General features: G+C 28.2%; 1 protein-coding gene across 6 annotated transcripts in view; it reads left to right on the forward strand.

Moving 5' to 3' along the window:
• The window catches only part of LOC132940550 (growth factor receptor-bound protein 14-like), a 110,789-nt gene extending 98,308 nt beyond the window's left edge, over positions 1–12,481 (forward strand). For all 6 annotated transcript variants that reach the window (XM_061008271.1, XM_061008272.1, XM_061008274.1 and 3 more), the window contains exons 8-11: positions 9,006–9,206; positions 9,293–9,651; positions 9,716–9,809; positions 9,886–12,481. In XM_061008271.1, coding sequence (XP_060864254.1) covers positions 9,006–9,206; positions 9,293–9,651; positions 9,716–9,809; positions 9,886–10,044 — 813 coding nt within the window. In that variant the 3' untranslated portion in view covers positions 10,045–12,481. The remainder of the gene's footprint in view (positions 1–9,005; positions 9,207–9,292; positions 9,652–9,715; positions 9,810–9,885) is intronic.
• The last annotated feature ends 1,094 nt before the right edge of the window (positions 12,482–13,575 follow it).

Consider the following 13,575-nt stretch of genomic DNA (forward strand, 5'->3'; position numbering starts at 1 on the left):
TAGATTAGGTACATGAATGTTTGTTTATATTTTTATTTAGATAATTAGAAACTGACATTGCAATCAAATTCTATTCTAACCAGCACTATTGTTCTATCAGCTCTATCATTTTCTACATACACACGCACTGAACTACACTCCTGACCGCTCCTTCCTTTGCAATTTTTTTTTGTTTCTATTCGCAACGCATTTAACCTGCGGTTAGGTGATGAAAAAGACCACTAATTTATTTTTTCTGTCCCCGCCTATACTTTACTAGTGAAGGTGTATGCTATGCGTACACTTCCACTGCTTTTGTCTAGTAGCCGGTGTCATGAGGATACTTTCACAATTATATATAGATTATAGGTATATCGACATGTCGTGTATCTATATATGTATATATCATTTATGTATCTGTGTGTGCGCGTGTTTATGTGTCTCTCTTTCTATATTAATGCAAATTGATAACACTGACAGTCGACAGGTACCAAATAGCTAAGGCCAAACATGGTAATAGCAGGGACTGATATTGTGTGTATTAGCACACACTGTGGAGTATGAAATTAAAAAGTGTGTAGTAGTAATATCTGAATCATGACATTTTGTACATTTAAATCATATTATTACTAGGTATTGATTATATTATTATAGTAGGTACCTACAATGACATAGTCAGGATTTTAATATGGGGGGGGGGAAGTCAAAATATTAAAAATAAATACTCAACAATTAACAATAATAATCCATTTAAATGTTGTTTCAATGTTTCGATATGCCAATGGGGGGCACGACCCAATGGCCCTCCCCAATGCTACTGGGTAGTGGGTACCTCGTACTAACGTTTCGATTTCGTTTTAAATTGGGTACGGCTGTACGTCAGGTGAATAATGATAATTAAAAATGTTTATCTATCTCAATGATTTGATAGAAAATAAACCTCGAAGTAAACAACTAATTTACCTAGTACTATATTTATTTTAATCTTATGGTTTCGAGGAGACTTTCCAGAAGTGCTTGAAATAACTAATGATAAAATACTCGCTCCTATATTGAAGCTAAGAGACCTTATTGGTTTTTTAACTTAGTATAAAGTATTACTTAATATTTGTTAATTAATGTACCCAAAATTAAGTTCAACAGTTCAAGACTGATAAAAATGTGTATTTATATTTAAGCAATTAAGTATTTCTAATTTATATATTATATTTGCTTATTAGGATTATTTTATAGAAGTTATATACTTAAACTAGAGTTTAAAAGTTATAAGGATCCGATTTACGTATTGTATTAACGTTTATATAAAATCAATAATAAAAAAAGACGTCGATCTTAAGTTTGCTTATTTTCAGATATAATATGGGGGTGCAAAGCACCCGGGTCTTTGTATAGCACATAAAAAGTGTTCATAACATTTAGATATTTTAGTCCTACTAATATAGCATAGTGATGATTCCCCCCCAACAGATCCTCACTTGTAGTAAGTAAATACGAAATATGTGTTAAAATATAGAATAATACAAGGAATATGTAAGAAATAAAATATGTGTCACATTATTGTGACAAACTATTACCATTGAATATAATATAATATAATATACTCGATGCTATTACTAATACAATAATATTGTTGTTAGTATACCTGATACTTGTGTATTAACAATATTATAGTAGTATAATTGTGTAACATAGTAGGTAAATTACCTAATTATTCGTAAACAATATTTTGTTGATAAGGCCATCCAAATTCCATTATGTAGTACCAGTAATGATCTTTTCCATCGAATTATTTTGCAATTTTGACCTTATTAAAGTAACTCACTATACTATATGAAATTAGATTATAATATTTATGGTATTTCAACGACTAATTATTATCTATGCATGATTTATCGATCACTAATCATCTTATTATAAATATTTTACTACCTAAATTAATTATCTTAGAAGATTTGGTCAATGTAAAATGCATACTTTTCAATTGGGTAATGCTTGAATTAAACTAATGTGTTCAAAATGTAAAGCAATACTATTATAGTATGCAAGGAATAATGTGGTCATTTAATTCAATGTTTTCTCAAACGAATGTTAATTTTCAATGTAGGTAGTAAATTTGCACCATTTTGTGAACGGTTAATTACATTTTGTCATTAATGATGGATGGTTTACTTTCGTTTGAACACAGATAATCAAATATAACACTTAAGTACAAGTCAACTTTGCTTTTAATCGACAAAACATTTTATAAGAGTGACCAAGCTAAGAGCTTCCTTAGCTTATAATTTTTCATTGTAAATAACCTATTTGCTTTTACATTAGTTAATATTTATATTTATATATTCCATTTTTCGTTAAATTTTTTTAGTAACATTAAATTTTAGTATTTCTCTATGGATTATTTTTGTAATATTAGGACAAAATTGAACGTTGAAAAAATAAAAAGTTGTTGCATTTAGTACCTATTATATTAAAAAAGAAATAGTTTCTATTGAATATACAAAATATAGTTATTGTTTATCAACGATAATACGTAAATACGTAGTATAAAGTTCAAAGGTACTTTATAGTATGACTAGGCATAATATTATAACTATATTAAACTAAAAAATGTCTAGTACCGAGTCCCTTAGTAAACATGAAGTGTATACACCTAATGTAATATGAAATTATAATATGTAGAAAACTAGAAACGCATAGATAATAATATATAATGGATGGGCCATGTGTATATCAAAAATAAAGATTTAGATGATACTAGTTTAAATGATGACGAATAATCGTATTTGGGGAAAAGGTAGTTGTTTAATATCTAGTTCGGATTTTCTAACAGGATAGTTATAATTAACGTTGCTATTAGAACCAATATTATATAATGTTGATGAGAGTATCTCATATTTTTTTAGTTAACTTATCTTCTTAATATTTTAATATTTTGAAATAAATATTAAGCTTTAAACATTAATCAATGTACGACATATTAATGAATGCCAATAAAATTCGTGTTAACTATACGTGTTATGTAGTGACTGATAAGTGATAGGTACAAAATGTTAATATTTTTTATATTTATGTATACCTTATGATCGTGTGTAAATACAATTTTAATTTGAACCTAATATGATAGGCAATTATGTTAAATATGAACGTGGATTAAAACAATGAGTAAAATTAATTTCTATGCAATATTTTACAACACGTTCGGTTGTTCGGAAGCTTACTTAATGAAATTGGAAGACCTTGATATAATGATGTGATTAAATCTTGTAGAATATTTTTTTCTCATCTAATTAATTTTTTTAGGTGATAGATAACAATGGAAAAAATGTAATATCTGTTGAAATTTTATTGATCAATGACATCTAATTATATTAAATCAATTTTCTATATATTTATAAATGTAGCTAAACATTATACATTTTTATGATTGTCTTAATTTATGTTAGGCAACTTTAATTCAAATATTGTATTACCAGGATGCATCATTACTTTGTTGGAGATATTTTAAGATGTTAAGATAAAGTTTTAGTCTTGTAAAGAATTTTAAAATATCAAAATTCGTAAATAAATTTTTTGCTTGCATTTCTTAAAAATATATTCAATATTTTTTCATTAGAAATTAAAGAGATTGAATGTGTGTTTCATTTTAATACGATAGAAAGTAAGTTTTTTACTGTGTTTATCTCGGCCTAATTTGTTGGACAGCTTAAAATTAAAAATACTCAAACACAGTATCTTTGTGTTTGCGCTAGAACACACACACACACATATATATTTATAATAATAATTTGTGAACGTAGCATATCGTATTGAAGTTCGCCCACTAGCCGAGGAAAGCGTTGAGCGAAAACAGACAGTTTATTAATGTGAAAAATACTAGTATATTATAGTCTATATGGCCGAAAAGAGTTAGAGGCCTATCGAGAAACCGATCGCGCGTAATACTGCCAACGACCACGAAGGTCTGGCATATGAATCATCGTCATTGTATAAAATTCGGATCAAAAATTTAAAATTTAAATCACCGACCACGTTTTTTTTCACTTATTTCTATATAATATATATCAACTGCGATTTATGTTTGCATGATACGATTCTCCGCACATAATCAAAATAATTAATTAATAAACAATAATAATTATTGCGCTGTAAAATGTTAAGTGGGACCTACGGTAGACGACGCGCACTATAGATTGATGGTACAGGTACAGGGCGTGGGTGTTGACAATATAAGACGATAAATACTAGAATACGTATTGAGTGATAATAAACTTGCGATCGTGACCCTGGCGTGTGTGTTTCGTATAGGCGCTATGTCACATTTCGATTAAAAACATACATTTTAGTAGACTTACCTTGCATGTTTCTCCAAATCTTGAAGTTCAGTTAATTTTCCCAGCCTGGCGTATGCTTAATCGCAGCAAACACTTCTCCACACTTTTAAGGTATGTGGGCTGTGGGCACAAGGTGTATTTATAGGCATTTCTAAAGATTTTGTAACTGGGAGTTTTTAAGTCAAGCACCTGTCATTTGAATTTTGTCTGATTTTTCTAAATAATATATACATATCTACATATCTACAAAATATATGAAATATTAAATAGTATTTTATAGTATCAGTAAAGAAGCTCTAATGCCCGTATGCATACTCAATTTATGTGTATTGTGTCACATAACACATAGTTTAACATGTTTTATGTGAATTATAAATTGATTATGTATACGGGCATAATTATTGCTCTAAATTATTAGTAGTAAAATGTTATATGAAATCCTATTTTGTATATTTCTGGAGAAATATAAACTTTACTACTGATTTATCAGGATTGTACTTATAGTAAAAAAGGTAGCGAGGCAGATATATGAGCCGATAAATATTAAATACTAGGTATGTATTGCTTAAAATTCTGGTTTGATCACGTAAATGCGCTATTACAATATCAGTCATACTTAGCGCACACGACTGAAGCGTCGTTATCTTTTCGAAATCTTACATTCGCGATGCACGGGTATCAGTGTATACAGTGTGTGTGCGTGTGTGTGGTGTGGTGTGTGTGTGTGTGTGTGTGTGTGCGTGCATGTGGTACTATAAATTATTTTATATTTGTTAACACCTCGAGTGCTAGTCTGATTGCATAACAATTATTGCCCGTTATTTTTTATTGGTTCTGTACATTTTTTTTTGCTACGAATCAACGAATCAGAGGGGCTACTGCTCTGGCACCCGCCACCGTAATGTGTCGATAAGTAGGTATATTGTCTAATTATTGAGAGTCATCGTTCGTTCGATAAATGTACTTACTTGATCTTGTAAATTGATCGCCCGCCTGTGTGTATAATATGGTATATATATTATATTATACAGGTACCTAATCGGCATTTTTTGCTACTTATCTCAATTATTACGGTACCTGTATTTAGTATTATACATAAAATATAATATACCCGCGCGTATCGCGTTTTTTACTATTAAAATTACATGCCGTTCATAAATATTGAGGTCTTTATTATAAATGAGTTTTTTATATTATTTTTCTCATGCCATTATTTAATGTTATCTTTTACCCGTATTAATATTATATTTATTATATTATTACTTTTTAATATGTATTATATATTTATATGCACTAATGAATTTACGGTGGTTGTTCATTATAATACTAAATCTCGCGGAAAAAATGTCTTTATTGAGTTTATATAGGTAAATTTATTGAAAAAGATATGCTTATTTTATTTTTGTACATACAATGAGCTTAATCTTGAACTGAAGTACATTGCAGGATTCTTTGTCATTAATTATCTGCCAACGACGTATAATATTAGACGATTTACATCAAAAATTTAATTTAAAATGATTTAATGTACTGATGTTTGTCTTTGTGTGTTTAATTGTTTTGAGTTGAGCTAAGAATAATAACTTCCTAGTTTTTAAATATAAATTCAGAATACAGTCAGCGTTTCCGATTATTCCGGTACGTGTTAAAAAATGAAATGGTAAAAGTAAACAAAAACCGTGTCCAATATTTTGTTTCTGGCGATAGTAGAATATGTACGTATATCGTATTTGGTAACTTGTAGCCTATGGTACTCGGGTTTCAATACTGTTTCTCTATAAATTGACGTTATCACTTATTGGTGCATTGCGTTATTTTGAAGTTGCACACTTACTTGCAAGCTTGATAGTATAATTATAATAATACGATATGAAAAAAGCGCCGCCGTCAAAATCAAATAAAATATATTATTACTTACTTTGCTTCGAGAGTTGACCTCGATGAAATCCGTGCGGTCGTCAAGAGATCATAATTCTGTTGTAAGCAATAAGTTGTTACCTTCTTTGTAGTAGACGGAACGCTGCAAAATGCATGTGCGCTGACCCGGCGGGGAGGCACGTCTTATTAGTTATTAAGTTATTATCTATTGTAATCAATCTCTGTCCGTCTCTCTCGGATATGCACATGCATTAATATAATATAACACGTCGAGGCCTGGTGACTATAACTATATATGTATTTAAGTACATAACGTTATGCACCCGTACCGTCGCGCACCGTTTTTATAGATATTAGTCTCGATGCGTCATAAATTCGTCCTTGGAGTTGATTGATCACAATGCATTTTGATTGCACTCCGACTGCCTGGCCACTCCTATACCTATAATACACAACCATGGCACTGATATAATACGATTTTATCGTATGCCGTTGTTATAGTTTAGTGACGTTTAATGATGTGCTAATAATTCTAAAGATTAATAACGCTGATTCCTCAACAAGTGTGTCTTTTTTAGTTATTTAAAATTCATATTTTTAGCAGTGTCAATGGAAATTATGTTGGGGTTTGTTGGTTATAAGTTACAAAATCTAGACTAACAATTTTTTTTAATTGGCTACACGACTATTTGTATTGTACTATTATTATTCATTATAAAATAGTAAAATAAGTTATATGATGGATGTTACACTCGATTATACAGCGTAGACGTCAACAATATAAATTTACATGAAAATGTTTCCAAATTTTAACTTAGTAGTGTATTTCCCCGATTCGTAATAATAATAATCTATTTTAATAATAACATACAAAGATAATCATATACGACAAAAATAATAATAAATTGTCCGCCATGTATATCTTATCTAAATTCTAAATCTTATCTTAATTTTTCATGATCACAATGTTCCCGGTCTCAATCGTCTACTACTACAGTCTACAAATACTTGGGCCGGTATATTATAGGATGGCGATTAGCGTTAATCGATTGTTAATAGACAAGTAGACGACAGTCGTGAGTCGATACTCGTCAGTCGTCATTCGATAGCAGAGAGCCGTTTTTTGTCTGCTACTTCCTATAATAAGTATCGTTTTCTTGAAATCAAAAATTATAGGCACTCTTGACTAAGTAAAAGTTGATTAACAGACTATGAGCCCTCGAAAATTTAAATTGGAAAGTTATTTTGTGTTAAAAATAAAAATTATTTTTCTCTCTAAAAAAACGTTTTGTATTCACTCGTCTGAATTGGAACTGAATCATTTTTTTATTTCATAACGTGTAACCCGCGTAGGAATTGCAATTTATTTTAATAATACTTAATTTTAGAACAAAACCGTGGCTCGATCACCATTACCCGAATAATACATAACATTTTAGAAGTTGAATTTGCCGTTATTCGATTTGACTATTGAACTACAGTTTATGTTTTAAATTTGTAAGTATGATGTTAATAGTTGTATCATTGAGATTATTCAATCTACACGTCGTATTTATGTTGAAATGTAGTACGTATGCATATTTAGTATAGTAATATCTTTTTATAACAATTTAAATGTGATCCTTCTAAAGTTCTAACAGTGATCCTGTTTTAATATGCCAATATATGTATACTGTTATATTTAAATCCTATTATATTCTATATTGTTTTTATATTTAGAATAATTACCTGGGGAAAACCTTAAATTGGCGTTACTGTAGTTCTCAAAGGCCTTTTTCCAACTGAAAATAATTTATGAAATCTTTCTATTTCTACTCTATAATTACTACAACACATAATACAAGTTTTGAATTATTTAGGTATTTTTAACAATTTATAATTACAAGATCTCTAAAAAAATAATAATATAGGAATGTTATTTATTGTTATATCCTAACGTATTTTTTCAAACACAACTCACAGTATTCCGTAATATGCGACATAAAAGTTTTTTTTGAATTTTTTTATTGAAACATTTCATCGTTTTCGCCTAATATTGTGTTCCTAACCTATATAATGCATTGCGTAAATATATATATATATATGGTATCCATATTTTTTTCATATTTACTGTTTATATACTTAGTGTAGTAGGTAGGTATAAAAACTATAAATGTTACCTATTTATTTAATGTACTTTTTTATATCACAGATGTTCTGATTAAAAAGAATCCATTTTTATTTGTCGATGAATTACGTTTTTTATGGTCTATTGTATTAATATTGAAGGTAAAATACTTCTATAATCGTGCTTGTTAATCAATTCACTGTACTGACTACCTCATAGTATTATGTGGGTTAAACTAAATTTGCTATAGAGTTTTTAACTATAATTTAAATCATATTTTCTATACACTCGTACTCAAAAGTGTAATGAGAATGTACACGATTTCAGTTTAAAATTTATAAATATTAAAAACTGGTCATTTATAAATGTTTAATTTTCATATGAATCTAATAAACTAGCACAGATCATAGATTTTATGTTTATGCAAACGAATATAGTCCATGTTTTTTATGTTGAGGTAGGTTTATAAATATTCAAAATGGCTGATTTAAAACATTTTTTAGCTGAATTTGTGTTTTTGTTGACACAATATCATGTTATTTTTTAAGCATGTCTTTTCTTGGTATAAAATTGTTCTATGAAACTAGTAAAAGAATATGAATAGTCAAATTTCCCACTTAGAAAATACCATTAGGTGGTGTAATTTGTTTCCGGCTGACTAGTTTGAATTATTATTGTTTACTATATATTATCTTACTATATTATTGCAGTCTATAACTCGAGGTAAATGTCAAATACAAGTCTGGGCTTACCTCGGTGACTTCAGAATATTCAGCACCACCAAGAAGGTTGCAGGCGCCCCTTCAGAATACTGCTTATGTTTAGTGCCTGCTAGTGGCATAAAGCAGTACATTGCGTGCAGTTCCAATACAACTCAATCTTATTGGATGTGCGCTATGAGATTGTCGAAAGTGAGTATTAAACTATTTTGTTAAATAAATAGTAGGTAAATGATTGCTTAAATATTGACTTAATACATCTGTTTGTTGTTATGTAGTATGGAAAGCAATTAAGAGACAACTACAGATCATTTGTGAAAAAGCACAACGATGCTAATGAATATGAATACAATAAGAAGCCATTGCCTAACGAAAGCGTACGGTCCCACGTAGCTATGGACTTTTCTGGAAACGTTGGTCGTATTGTAGAAGATCCCAAAGAAGCACTTGCCATTGCTCAAGCAGAGACTGGTAGTGTGCGGCGAAGCTGGAGATCCAGTGGTCGAACTACTCCTGGTCTTCAAGCAGCTGTCACAAAACTTGAAAATGATATTCACTTGTCTCAGCCATGGTATCATAAAAACATGAGCCGTGATCAAGCTGCTCATGTCCTTCATGCACTTGGGAACAAAGATGGGTGAGTACACAAAATTTATTTATAAAATAATAACTATCTTAACTTATCTAAAAAAAAATTGCAGGGTGTTTTTAATACGAGAGAGCAAAAGTAAATGTGGATCGTATGTACTATCATTCAAATGTGGTGGTAAAATTATCCATACACCTATTGTAACGGTATGTATTCAAATTAATTTATTAATTTCCTCATTATTTTATTAAAATTAGTCAAATTTTAAAAATATTTTTACAGCAAATGGATCCACTTAACGATCAAGTTTGCTTTACGCTAGACAACGGTGTGATCAAATTTTATGACCTTTTACAACTAGTAGAGTTTTATCAATTAAATGCAGGTAGTCTGCCCACCCGACTGATGCACTATATTGTCCAAGTACCAGTCACCAAATGAAATTTGCATTAATACAATGCACAGACGACATACACAGTTCCTGTTGACACAAAATATTCTCATCCAAAAGGTGTGTGACCTATAAAATAATGACACAATTCTACAGGTAAAATACCTACGGTTTAGGTATTTTAATTATCTCGACCATCAAATTACTAATTATTTATCTTTTTCTTTTTTCTCTTTTTTCTTTTTCCAACGTACCATAACGTTATTGAAAAAAAATTGACTGAATCGTTAAAAACATCTACCGTTTGCACTGTTCGGACTCAAAAATTTTATATTTCTGTGTTACAATTAGTTATTAACGTGTAATCCTAATGGATATAATAATTTTGCGCGATCAGTTCCTAGATTAACTAGTTCGTAACATTCAATCAAGCACCTTTAGGACTTATAATTTAATTGTAATATTAGAGAGAATAATAATAATAATCATAATAATAAAAAAATCATTAATAATATTATTGTCATTTAAAATAATATAATATTTATATTGTGATAATTTTTGTCTTGCATTTAAGCGTGACAGACCAAATATTTAGCATGTAAGCATACCTAATAATAAATGGTAATAACATATTCTATTTAACTTATTTAACATGGTATTCAGTAGTCAATGTAAAAGCAATAATAATTGTTATTATGAACTTTGTAAGATCCTTTAAAAACAAAAAAATTGAAAAGTAGTTTATGACATATATTATGTGTGTGTATTTATATATATTATATATATTTATATATATCTATAGATAGTGTGGACTATGTTATTTTTCTCAATAGCTCATTTAGCTAACACGAGAAAATGGAAAAATACTATTGTCCACTCTGAATACTTTATGCATGTTAGTAAAGCAAGCAGTATCTACCTTCTATAATATAGCATATCAAAATGAATAAACACTGTATACAGCCAGCTCTTGAAATAGTAATAAATCATATTACCTCTATGATACCATTTTAATCATATCTGTATGTCACACAATTGTTTAACCATTTAATAGTTTTTAAAATAACTATTTTATTTTTTCATGTATCCTTATCATTATTTTTGTAAAACATTTTGAGACGTGCATGGTATGGTTGGTAGATAACTTTTAACACCTACTGGTTAACTTTTTGTATTGTATTCCATCTGAAGAGTGAAGACTAAAGTCAACGCATTGTATCCTGTTTTACTGCTCACATTGTAACACTTTAATATCCAATATTATAATATATACCGTACAGATATGATCTCAAATTCTTCTCCCGTGGTAATATACTATTTTCCTTTCAAGATGTGGATTACCGTTAGGTATTATTAAATATTTATTTGTTAATAGGATAATAATTTAAGACACACTCTTTATCATGATATATATAATAATGTAAAATATGAAAGCTTTCATACAAATATATTTGAATGTATGTATGTATAAACCTTTGTGCTGTTGTTATAATTATTAGTTTACAAAATTCCCAGTATTGTAATTTGACATTTATGCAATAACTACTAAAAAATAAAAAATAAATAACATAGGAACAATATAATTGTACCTAATTAATTGTGATGTACAAATAAATATAGTTGTTAATACATACATACATGCACATACCTATTGCATTTCAGTTCTAAATGTCTAAACTATACATGTGACAAGTATTAATGGTATGTGTTTGTTTGTTTTCATGAAATTGAGTATATATTTATGCATTATAAGTATAAAAGTATATATATATCAAGCAATCAATAGGTGGATAACATTATTAATATAATAAAAGTTGATTCCATACTCCTTTCAAGGTGATAAAAATTCATGTATATGTGGAAACAAATGTGATAAGCGCAGTGCAATTAAATAAATATATACATGCGATAAAAATAATATTCTTTTTCACAATAATTATAACGTTTAGAATATATATAACAATAAAAAAAAAAAATTATATATTATTATCAAGTCAATATTTATGTGATCATTAAAGTACAAAAGACCCATTAATTTTAATTTATTTTTTTCCCTGTAGAGTATTACAATTATTATTTTATTTTGATTGATTTCAAAAAAAAATACGGATTATGGTATGGTCGTGTTTTGTATATCGACATTTTGTGTTCCTACGAATTGTTATTATGAAAAAAAATTGTATAATTACATTGTATGATTATTATAATTTTTAATTTATTAATTTTTACAATATCTTACGTTCAATAATGTACCATGTATTGTAATTCAATAATGTTTAGTTGATAAGTATTATTTAAAAAGAAATTATATTATTGTATTATTTGTATTTTGATGAAACTCTCCTCCCTCCCTTCCAATAGTTAATTTTTATAGACAATCAAATCCTAGACAGTTTAAAAATAAAACAACTATTATATTTTTTTTTTTTCCATATGATATTGTATTTAATTATGAAATAGAAAATACAATATAACTTATTGTTCTGATTTTGGTGCGTGTAAATGTTATAAAAAAAATCTGTACACTGATGATATGTCTTGTGCAAACTTTAGATTCGATAAACAATGATGAAAATTATGAAATGTAATTTTTTAACAATGCATGTTTTCTATATTTAATAATAACTAACTTGGATTTTTGTATAAGTACTAGATTTATATAAAAAAACTATTGAAACTTCTGTAGACACATCTTTGTACAGTTTTTTTGACTAATTATTTATTTTTGTATTATATTAATACAATGTTTGTATATTTTCTATTTACGTCATAATCAAGATATTGCATTATAACATAATCAAACAGAGTTCATGAAATTTGGATGGTTCTGTCATCTAATCTTTGACCTCATTGAAAAAAAATAGATACAACACTGTATCATTTATTATATCGGATTATTAATAGAGGAAGCAAATGCATACGTAGATAAAAATGTATGAAAAAAAATTGTTTTGTTAATAATCTCTTTCTCTGTCTCACTCTCAAATAAACATTTACACAGGAAAAATTATCAAAAAATCGTGCATTTCCCTACTGTTAATTTGTGAAGTTTGTATTATAATGATGTGTTTCAAGGGGATTAATCAATCCATGCACATTTTTATCAGTACTATAAGGGCATTGCGTAGTGCGTAGTAATAAAGTATGTACATAAAGTGCACACCAATATCTGATAAACCCATTATTGCGCAGCAAAATTAAAAATACTATTTATGTCAATAATTAAGGAAGAAACCATTTCTTATTTAATTATTCTTAAACTTTGTTATTTGTTTTTGTTTTTAATATTCAAATCACATGCATTTAATGTTTTCTTTTAGTAGAGGAGCTAGAACGTATATAGTTTTTGAAAAATTTCTCCGTTTAAATTAATACTGATTTGTGTTACAAGTACCTATATCATAAAAAGTATAGTGCAATATGTAAAAATATTGTTATCTCATTGAAATTATATCATTGCGTAATATAAAGTCATAATAAGTAGGTACTATATTATTAGTATGATGATAAAAATTGTTTTTACTGCTACATATTTTTAGATGCCATATGAAATAATATAATTTATAATATACAAATAACTA

This window comes from Metopolophium dirhodum, chromosome 3 (assembly GCF_019925205.1).
Source record: "Metopolophium dirhodum isolate CAU chromosome 3, ASM1992520v1, whole genome shotgun sequence".
Lineage (NCBI taxonomy): Eukaryota > Metazoa > Arthropoda > Insecta > Hemiptera > Aphididae > Metopolophium > Metopolophium dirhodum.